Source organism: Elaeis guineensis, chromosome 2 (assembly GCF_000442705.2).
Source record: "Elaeis guineensis isolate ETL-2024a chromosome 2, EG11, whole genome shotgun sequence".
Classification (NCBI taxonomy): Eukaryota; Viridiplantae; Streptophyta; class Magnoliopsida; order Arecales; family Arecaceae; genus Elaeis; species Elaeis guineensis.
Genome location: NC_025994.2, coordinates 124,039,290 through 124,050,625, shown reverse-complemented (window position 1 = coordinate 124,050,625; position 11,336 = coordinate 124,039,290). Strand labels below are relative to the sequence as shown.

Sequence of the window (11,336 nt, the reverse complement as noted above, 5' to 3'; positions counted from 1 at the left end):
TACATGCACTCAGACGAGCGTCTCAGGCTCCATTGGGCACTTGGAAGAAGCTCAACATGAAATTTTGCATTGCTTTGGCAGGCTTCCATGTGTCTCACTGTGGGAAAAATTATATCCTATACTGCATGCAGCATATGATTGTGCATGGCACAAATTATAGTTGCTCATTCTTCTAGACTCCATTCATCGAATGCTCATATTAGTGCCCTATTACAGGAATGACTATGAGTGGTGATTTTGGTATGTATGATCACGCGGGGCATGTCATGTAGGACATAGTGTTATCTCCTCACTGCATTGCAAGGTGCAATAAAGTTGGATTGATTCCACATTGATGATTTGTCCCCAGAGGTGGCAATCCATCTGATTAGCTTCATGCTCTAGCCATAGTTCTTATGTACAGCTCAAATCCACCAACTTACGCTCGACCTGTAAACCAATATGGGCTCATATGAGACATGCCTATATAATGTTAGAGTCGTGATACAGGATCTAGCTGTCAGAATGTAAGAGCAAGTATCTGGATTGCATGCATGCAGTAGTTGCTCAGCATCTATCCCAAGCTCAACAGGTGTCGTAATCGACGAATTCCATGTCGGTTGTTTGCCAACAGAGGTGGCAACGGATTGGACCAGGGTCATGCTTGAGGCGTGGGCACGCCGGACCAATATTTGGTGAGAGGTTCGACATATTAACATCTATTCGACTTGTTTAACTTCTAAACCATGGGCTAGTGTAAGTTTCCACATGACCCAACTAGCTTCGCTATCGATGTTTTGGTTCCACATGTAGCAAATGTTAGAGTGGTTATTTGCATGCATCAGCTGGGCAACACCTATATCCCTTGCCTTTCAGGCTTGGTCCTTTTGGTAGGACTGCTACATAAGGGTAACAATGAATGGTGCCTGAACAACACTTTCTAATAGATCAAACCTAGCAATTTGCACTTGGCCTGGTTGACCTGTAAATGATGGATTCGCGCATATGCATCGTGGATCTAACTGTTGGAAGTTAGTAGTGACTAACGCATAAATTGCCTTGCACCACCAAAGACCTCCATTCAAGTTGGTGGTGGAAGGCGATTGGAATTTTGGGAGATACGTAGTAGTAACGTAGTCAATGATGATGCATTACGGAAACCTGAGTTGCATTAATTAAAACAATATAAAATTTCAGCTTCCAGATCCTGTTTGACTGCTTAAAAAGGTCTTACTTATCAAGACGTTATTGTATAAAATTAGTTATTCTTGTTTCTTGAAATCTATTCTGTGGTTTGAGCAATTTATAGAATCAATGCTGAGTAGTGGGCTTAACATGGACAAGTTATGTGGCTTACGTAAGATTGTTATCATGGGCCGTTGGGCCCATTTAAGGGGTTTGGTTTGTTCGGCTGGGCTTTTCAGCCCGTTATTTTACTTCCGGAAAGAGAGGGAAAAGGAGGAGAAGAAAAAAAATAAAAAAATGATTTTTTTTTTTTATATACGAAAAAGAAAATTATTTCATAAATTGGACCAATAAAGTTGGTTACTTCAAGAAGAAGTTTGAGAACCTGGCTATATATATATTCAAAGGCAGGACAGTGCAACGATGGAGAGATACTGAGGAGCATTTGTACCTTTGGCGGTCTGTTATTAAGAATGGCTGCCACAATAATACGAAAGGCTTGCAGACGTCACAACAAAATCTAAGTTAGGTGCATCCGTTGTAGGGAAAAGCTCGCATGACTTCATGATGCATAGCATTATTAGTCTGAATGGGACAAGCACAAAGCCTCTCCAATCCTAAAGGGAGCACAAGTGCGCTACAACAAAAGTAATCTTTTGGTAGTTGAGAAATCCGTAAAAGAGAGAGAGCATATAGACGGCCGGTAGAAGAGGTGGAGCCCAATTCCTCCACAAGCTTCAAATTGGTTTCCAGAGCACTGATGTTAGTGAGATTCCGGTAGTTGGTGGGTTGCGTTTTTGTACTGTCAAACAGGCTTGTCCTTCCAAACAGATTGGTTAAAGAGGATCCAAGTGTTGAAATTTTAAATAAATATAAATATTTTCATGTTTCTTTCTTCAAGTATTTAGTTCTTGACAGATACTCTTGAAAATGTATTTTTCAGTGGAAACATCCAACTAAAAAGACATACCTACAAGCACTGTTTTCATTCTGTTGATCATTTTCGCTTGGTCCAAATGGCCAATGCTTATCATGTGTCCATACAGCTCGGCCATATCCTAGACTATCTACTTTGATGTGATAATTCTATATAGCCTGCATTTATTTATGCTATATAATAATATATGGATCAGTATTCTCATAATAGATGGTTGAAAAGAGTGAGCCTTGATGCAATGCAAAAGTTACCTCATTATGATCCTTACAGATTTGGAACATAAAAACAGTCCTTCCATACATGGGATAAATCTATATGCATATAACCCTCTCTAGATTCCGCAATGATGGAAGCCTGTGTATTAGAAGACCCTTTTTATAATAGAGGGTTGATAAGTTAATTGTCTACTTTTACAGCCTCACATAAATTATTTTCTAGTTGAAAGGGAGACTTGGGAGATCAACTTAGACTAGGGTCACCTATCAGCTAAGGTGCTGAGTTCCTCTGGTTCTTAAAAGGCTAAATGATCTGCATACAAGATGGCCCAAGCATTGAAACCGGATGTTACATTGTTTTCATAATGCAATAATTTGTGAACTCATTCAACTGAAGTATCAACTGCATATCTACAAAGCAAACTCCAAATGGTTCATAAAATGGCTATTCCACAGTATGGTTAATGATGCAATAAATTGATCCAGCTTGTAACTGTTTCAACTTCCACTACACGATTTGGTTACAATCAGTAGGTATATGACCTTACCAAAAAAAAATTATTGAAAAAAAAAAGCATTTCATACTCATATGTATATGCGCAAAGCATTAGCTTTATGGTTCAAACACATTAAATGGACTTTCACAATTTCAGTTGAACATTGCCTTTGGATGTCTGAAATCACCAAACCCAGAATAATGGAGTTAAACATTTAATGATCCGCGAGATCAAAAGCACAGACCACCAGAAACATGCAGCAGGAACCAGTTCAAACTTTAGATTCTGATCCAACCTGTTTATTAAAAATCAGTAATATTTCAAGTTGAAGCAGTATGATTTTTGTTTCATACAATGACAAATAAAGAAATGGGTACCAGTTCCAATTTCATCCACTAATTGCTTTTGGCTAAAGTTAAAAATTAAAAAAAAAAAAAAAAAATCAGAATTCACCACAAACTAGTGGTTTGGACTTTGCCCCTCGAGCTTTTTAGCTGCCTGGAGTTTTACAGGACTCAAATATATGCAGAGCCTCGTGCACTCTATCCTGAAACACCACCAATCTTCTCCATGTAGTTGACAAAAGCAGCTAACCTAATGTACATAAATAGCTTCTCCAATCTTCAGCAACCAGTATCCTTCTGACCATCAGCATGCCGCAGTTTCTGCAACTTCACCATCATGGCCAAAAATGAAAGATTCTAGATCTCAACTGTGTATGGTTGTCATGGAAACTAAGAATCTGTAATCAATGGTGTATATATAGGAAATCGGAATATAATCTAATCTTCTTCTTTTTTTAATTTAATAGATGTTCTTGGTCTGTTATCCACAGAGAGCCTCGACTGCAATCCTCTTCATAGTTCCAGGGCAGGGGTCACCTCCAAAAACCTCAGGAACTATGGTGACTGAGCACTTTTCCTGGCCAACACAATTCTGCAATACATTCCAGATTTAGATTTTCAAGATTATCAGAAAATCAAATGTTTAAAATCACTGAATGATGGGTGCAATTTACCTTCTCGAAAGCATCATATGATTCATGGGCATGGCAGCTTCCCTCTGAGAAGCTTCCACAGACTCCCTGTGGAGTACCAAAGCTAGCAAACTTTATCTTTGTTATCTTCCGACCATGATCACAAGATAGATGGACTTTTGATCTCCCATAGTTTTTGGTATGCCAATTCTTCATTGCAGGCTGCCATTCAGAAATGTCAGCACAAGCACTTCCTACGGTTCTCTTCACCATGGAAATACCTTTAGGGTCACCACCCCACTCTTCAAATACCACCAATAGGTTCCCAGTTGGATTCAGCCAGGAGCGAGGAACATGATACCTGAAATTTATCATGACAGGTCATAGTTGGAAGAAATTAACATCACAGCTGCACCATCTAATTGTTATTAGTAGAAAGGACACACCATATTTGAGAGGACTCTCCACAGTTAGTCTGGCATTTTTTCTCATCATACTCTCCACGGTAATCACAATTGCCACAAGTACCATAAGCTTTGTAACCAGGCCAGTACCGACCAATGCTTTGTCCATTAATCCATACTTGACCTTTACCCATGCTACTCATATCTATAGCCAATGGCTCATTACCTTCTGGTGCATTGAAGAAAGCCTGAAGAAAACCCACTAAGAGATGTAAGACCGTTCCACTACGAGCAGGAAGGAGGCTGATTACAGCTTTATATTATTGTCTTCCAAAAACAATGAAGAAAGCTGAATTATGTTTACAATCCACACCTTGTACCATGTTAGTGGCTGATTTTGATATGGCTCACCCCACTCAACAGAGGAACTTCCGGTAAGTGAATAAAGACTCAGAGATTCACCTTTCAAACCAATCTGAATGATAACACCAAAATTACCAAGCTGCAATATAAACAGTACCGAAGAAAGAAACAAGTTGTGCTGACCAACCTTGTAAGTCCATTTCTGCCATGTAAGGTCCCTTGTTCCCTCATTAAGACCATCTAATGTCACTGGACCAAGAACACCAGCATTCCAAGTCTCAAAATGCTCTCCCACATTCTATAATGCATTAGAAAGGTAAATGCATCTTAGCTCTCCTGAAATTATGGTGTTTTAGATCATGCTTGAGAGGTTAAAAGGAACTTACTGGGAGTCCGACAGATGCACTTAAAATGGAAATTGTGTTGCTGCCTTGCCACAGCTTCACATTTCCTGTATATGTCAATCTTGGATCCTCTACACTACCATATGCCGTCCCTGCCAAAGAAGAAACAAGCCCTTGGTAACAGTGAATAGACTGAAAATGCTTTTAACAGCAGGATTCTCCCAACTGATTATGGTTTTTCATTTGATACAGGATCCTCTGCAATGCAATGTTTGCACCACCAAGTCCGGTGCATTCACTCGATGGCTGCCATCAGGAGATGGACAGCTGACAAACAAGGCACACCGTGTGTGATAAGGGATCCTTGTTTGATGGCCTTCTATCTCCTGATGGTGACTATCGAGCGCTGCACCAGACCCTACAGTGCAAACTGTGCACTGCAGAGGATCCATGCTCTTTTAATTTCCTAACCTGTCAGTTGTCCATTGATAAAAACCACCAAAGAGTGACCAGCTGACATCACCGTGAGGACAGGATATTGTCCATTCTTTAGAAATTGTTCATCCTGGCCTATGTCAACACTGAAGAGAGAAGTTTCAATGGAATGACAACTTAAAAATGGAAATAACAAAACATGGCTGTGATAGATTAGCTACTTACTATGTTGTGTACCAGAGGTAGTCTGTATTATCCCTTGTCATGTTTACCTGCTCCAACAACCCAACAGTGGTGAACGAGTTATCATTGTAGGAGCTTGTCTCTTCATCATATGACTGGAATGAAAACCCTCCGACCCATTCCATGTTCGTCACCCAGGTCTGAGATCCTACCTGTTTATGAGCATCAAATTATGTAAATGACATTCCCAAGACCCACTAAAAAACATGACCATCATTTTAGAAAAGGAAGATGATATGAAAAATCCAGGAAAAAAGACTAGTTGATGATGACAGAAAGAAGGCAGCGAAAAAGTCAAGAAGCACTATAAGAATGACTTACCGCATCACAACATAACAATCACAAGCTTCGTTACTAAATAATGACTAATTTAGAGTTCTGACAACAGAAAAGTTAATGTGCAATGAGTAACATCTGAACATGGTTGAGCTGAAGTCTTGCTCACCATTGCAGTGTTGAAAACTGTTGTTTTGCAGTCAGGAAGAATGCTTACGGACCAAGGAGGGAGATCATAGTTCATTCCATTGAAAGCTACCCTTGCATAATACCCTGAGTCAAAGTTAGCGAGGAAAGCAGCACAATCTCCCGACTGTGACCTGAAAACATATGACTGGACAGAAAATGACAGATTAGTTCCATGCCACTCCAAGGAATTCTAGTGCAGAAGGAAAAGCTTGGGAGAGTCGAAACCTGTTGAGTTATTCCTAGTGACGTCACCACAGGATCACCAGACACCAATGCTGGTTCACACAACTTGATTGCTTTGTGGAGGTCCCTCAAATGGCCCCAAAGTGGTTGTCTTAGTAGACCTAGGAATAAAAAAAAGGAAAAGGGAAAAAAAAAAAACACTCGGTATTTTCAGATCAGGAAAAGAAGTAGATTTTAGTAATGGTGTCAAATGGAACAAGTCAGGGATTTAATACATGATCAAATCATTACCTTCAAATAGTAGTTTCAAATGGAACTCGTGTGGGGATATATTAAAATTTAATGATCACTTCAGAAAATAGCTTTGTTGGGTAAACAAGCTAGAGAAGATTTTTCTAGATAATGTTGATACATACGCACCCATGTGCATGACAAGCACACGATATACAACACACTTGAATAGGAGATGAAAAGAATGATACCCAAGCGATACACGGTTTTTCTAAGATTCTCCTTGTAATTTTTCTGAATTTTAAAGAGGGGTCAAGTTTTCTCTCTCCCAATTATTTAATAAATATAGAGATGGCAATTTTTTTTCTGCATACATGGAGTTAGTTAACAGCTTTTTATAATAACTCTAAATTCTTTTTTTTTTTTGTGTGTGTGTGCGCGCGCGCCATCTACAATAATCTATATCCGAATTTTTAAATAATTAAGAAGAGTCCCACTCAAATTCGAATTCATTTCAAATATTTCAATTTTTTTCCTTTTGGAATTAGTTAATGTCTTTTCAAAATAACTCTATTTCGAAATCAAATTTCTTTGTGCATGCTTGCAATTTTTCTTGTGCATAAGCATGTGAAAAAATACTTTCCTTTTTTATGCACGCATGCAGAATTTTCTGTTCAGTGAAAATTTTTTGTAAAGCTAATTTTTCTTTTTTATGCATGAATGGATTTATTTTATAGTATAATTTAATTAATTTCCTTTTTCTGCCACTTAAAACCCAAATTTAGCATGACTGAATTTTGTTTCATGAGTTTTGTGTGTGAATGCTTTTTTTTTTTTTGGCATAAATACGTGCAAAATTGCTTTCCCTTTTTGTGAGTGCTCTTATTTTTTTTAAATGGGTGGAACTTTTTTTTTTGTAAGTACGAATCAGAAAAAAATAAACTAAATTTTTTTTTTTGTGTCTGCAATTTTTTTGTTTTGTACATAAATATGTACAAAATTCCTTTCCTTTGCCCGTGCACATGAAATTTGTTTATGTGTGAGCCTGAATTTTTTTCTGCAAATGAGTACAAAAAAACTAAAACTAATTTTTCTTTTTTGTGCATATGATTTTAACATAAATGAATGTTTGCAAGATTTTAACATAAAAAGATCGATTTCAACATAAGTTCCTTTATGGGCATATGATCTTAACATAAATAAACATGCGTGCAATTTTAACACAGATGGATCGATTTTGACATAAATTCCTTATTTGGACTCATGATTTTAACATAAATAAGCATGCATGCAATTTTCACAAAAATGGATAGATTTCAACATAATTTTTCTTTTTTTCAACATGACTTCCAAAAACGTCTTGATTTTTCTATGAATTTCTTTCTAATTTTTCTGAGGTCCAATTATCTCTCTCCTTTCCATTTAATAGGTACAGAGATGTCTTTTACAAACAGCCTAATTTTATTTAGAGAAGTTCCCTCCTATTTATGTTTTCAGAAACCCAAAAAAAAAAAAAAAAACTTTTTTATGGTCATTAAATTGGGGAAGTAATGGTTCAGTGTTATAAATTAGGATACCAGCAGGAAAAAAAAAAAAATAAAAACTAGCACGGCATATCTGGTATAGAAGAGCAAGACCTGCCTACCATATTCATCGATTGGAGCACCATAGTCATAGCTAGTTGCAATGAAGGGGCCACCAGCCGTTCGACCAAAGTTTGTTCCTCCATGGTACTGGATGGGACATCAAAAGAAAGAGAGAAAAAAAAAATCATAATCAAATTACTTCTGAGACAAAGGTTTCATGACTGCTATAACCTGGAGAATTAGGATGGCATGGTGAGGCTACTTACCATATAGTAGTTAACAAAAGATCCACCTTTTTGAATAAATCTTGCAACAGCAAAGGCCAGATCCTCAACGGGTCGGTGAGGGACTGGACTCCCAAACGCTGTGTACCTGCAGTCGCACAAACAAAAAAAATTACCAGCACTTAATGAACAGAAGACCTGGTGGAATGAGTTTACGAAAGCCAAGATGAACTTTAGCTAAATCCATAACCAACAGCAAGCAATTACCAAGCAGTCCAAGCTTCGGTCCACATCGTTGGTTTGTAATGCTGGTTTGGATAGAAATAATCACAGTAGAAATCATTGCAGGTGTTTATCTGTTATGGCAGGTTCCAGCATAAGAATTCGGACAAATATCAGAGAGAAATTAAAGTAATTATGAATGTCTTGTAACAACATAAGAAGGTTTAAGAACAATCACTAGTAAAATTTTGTCGGTTGGCTTCAAAATATCCTTTTGACTGAAAGATCATCACCAATCAGAGAAGGTGATGTTGAAATGATAAGATAATGGAAAGATGATAACGACGAATAGAATAGTGGCAATGGAAACTTAAGGCATGTGAAGTGGGTCATCTATGAGAAGGACCGAAATAAAATTGCCAAAAGGCTGTGAATAAATAAAAGAATCCAAACTAAGGAAGAAGGAGCAAACTCACAACTGGATCAGGAGCATCATCTTCTTTGCACATGACCCAGGGGACCCCTGTGTTGAGACCAACTGCCATATTAGCAGCCCAGGCCGCATAAGCCTTCGCGGGCTCTCCCTGATCATACTCCAATGGTCCGAACTCATTCTCAATCTGGAAAGGAAAAGAAAACAGAGAGATGCCATTGGAGTTACATTAGATTTCTTCTTCCCAACAGAGGAAGGAGTGGAGATATATCACCTGAGAAAGGATGATTGGACCACCCTGCCACTCGTATAGCGATTCCGACTTCATCATGCTCACGATCTTGTCCGTGAAGTTCCACATCGCCGCCTGTCGGGAATCAATGAAATGATTTGAGATTAAGCTATCAGTGGGGTGGTGAGTGAGGTAAACAAGTATGATTTTTTTTTTTTAATTATATATATTTAAAAAAAAAAAAAATCTTGCAGAGATTCCTACCTTGAAAGGCTCATTATCTGTTCTAAAACGGATTCCAGGAACATATTTTAGCCAAACAGGAAAACCCCTGTACGAGAAACAGAATAGATTAATCATATAAACTTGCATTTGAGTAGAAACAGAGAGGAATTTTGTTGAGAAAAACGAGAACTTTACCCAAAATTCCATTCAGCACAAACATAGGGGCCAATGCGGAGATGAACGAAGAGTCCAGCTTGCTGTACGAGCTTGATGAAGTGAACCAGGTCATACCTCCCTTCGAAATAATACTGTCGAAGATAACCAGAAAGAAAGAAGAAAAAAACCAAAACGAACAATTATCAAGAACCCCGCAAAATACGATTGAAAGAAGAGGGAGAAGAAGAAAAAGAGGTTGAAAGAAAGATTCGATAAGATCTCCCACCTCTCCAGGAGAAGGCTCGTGCCCATTCCAAAACACATAGGTCTGGATGACGTCCAAGCCCCCATCTTTCGCCTTCTGGATGAGATCCGGCCACATCTGGAGAACAAGAAGAAAGAGAGAAAGGGAAAAAAGAAAAGAGAACAGAATCGCTCAGAGGAAGCCCGGAGCCCGGGAACCCAAGAAGCCACATTTCTTGGCGGAAAGAGAGGGGCGGACCTCGGGCGTGCTCCTCGGGTAGTGGATGGAGCCAGAGATGAGGATCCTCCGCTGCCCGTTCACAGTGATGGCCTTGTGGTCGTACCACACGGTGGCGTAGGCCGGCGACAGCAGCACCGCCACCGCCAGTACGATCAGCGCCGGGAGCCCGCCGGCGGCGGGAAACACTGGCCTCGAGCCCATAAAAGCTGGCGCCTTTTCCACCTCCCCTGCCCTCCTCTCACTCCTTTTAATCTATGCTATAAATGTTTTCTTATCTTAAAAGGAATCGGAGGAGGGAGAGAGAGAGGGGAGAACTGGAAAGAAGTACTAAAGAGAGGAGGCACACAGCTAAGCTCCGCGTTGCCTGTATTCGCGGTCTCTCTATTATTTTCTTCACTGCTTTTGTCTTTTCTTTCCTTTCTTCTCCCTCCTCTCCTTGCCGGCTTTAATCTAATATATATATATGATTTTTCTCTCTCCTCCTTTGGAGAAGAGAGAGGAGTGGGATGGTTGGGTTGGAGAAGGGAGAGAAAATGATGGAAGGGAGTGAAAGGGGTGGGAAGATGGGTACAGAAAGTGGGGGACTGGGCTGGGCTGGGCTAGCCTGGATTGCGGGAAGGGCAGGACCATTTATATACGCGAGGAATGGCAAGGGGGATTTGGCAACTGGGGTCCACCATTTTGTGGGCCCATCCCCACCCTAGCCTGACGTGGGTATCCTCCATCCACAAACCCAAGGATCAAATACCTATCATGCGTAACTAAGATGGAGACTTGGATCTTTTTGTAAGTTCTTTATCCTGGAACAGGATTCTTTATTTTGGTTAATATGTAAAGCTTTTATAAATAATACCAAAATTAATGATATTATCAATAACTATGTAATCTGATTATTTTAATAATAAGCAGATTCTTTACTTTTATAAATTTTGGATAGTGATCTGATTAGGGTTTATCCGGAATGGGCATGTCAAGTTACTACTTTTGGTATGAAAAAAATATTATTACTTGAATTTTTATTTTATGATATTATAAAAAATTGATAATATGTCCATATAAAATTATCTTCAAGGAAATATAGTAATTTTTTATTATATTATATTTAATTTATAATGTATATATAATCATCTGATTTTATGATCATGATTTTGCTTAAAAGTGAAAGAACAATTACTAATAGATTTAATTATCCATAGATCCAATATTTTTTATTTCTTGTCATATACAAATTCGATCATGATCTTGCTATTTATAATAATATATTATTTTATTATAACAATATATGTACATATCTTTTTAGAATTTTATATAATTTTT

At 38.5% G+C, this 11,336-nt stretch overlaps 1 protein-coding gene across 1 annotated transcript; it reads right to left on the bottom strand.

The window, feature by feature from the left end:
* Positions 1–3,228: 3,228 nt before the first annotated feature.
* Positions 3,229–10,458, bottom strand: LOC105058345 (beta-galactosidase 2). The gene is made up of 19 exons (XM_010941277.4): positions 10,038–10,458; positions 9,822–9,917; positions 9,575–9,687; positions 9,419–9,485; positions 9,197–9,289; positions 8,966–9,109; positions 8,535–8,623; positions 8,310–8,415; positions 8,103–8,190; positions 6,269–6,387; positions 6,024–6,188; positions 5,561–5,730; positions 5,372–5,481; positions 4,943–5,052; positions 4,744–4,854; positions 4,567–4,668; positions 4,236–4,441; positions 3,832–4,150; positions 3,229–3,749 (listed from the first exon to the last, which is right to left on the bottom strand). Exons 1-19 carry the CDS (start codon positions 10,218–10,220, stop codon positions 3,639–3,641), a joined length of 2,502 nt encoding a protein of 833 aa, XP_010939579.1. The 5' UTR covers positions 10,221–10,458; the 3' UTR covers positions 3,229–3,638.
* Positions 10,459–11,336: the final 878 nt, after the last annotated feature.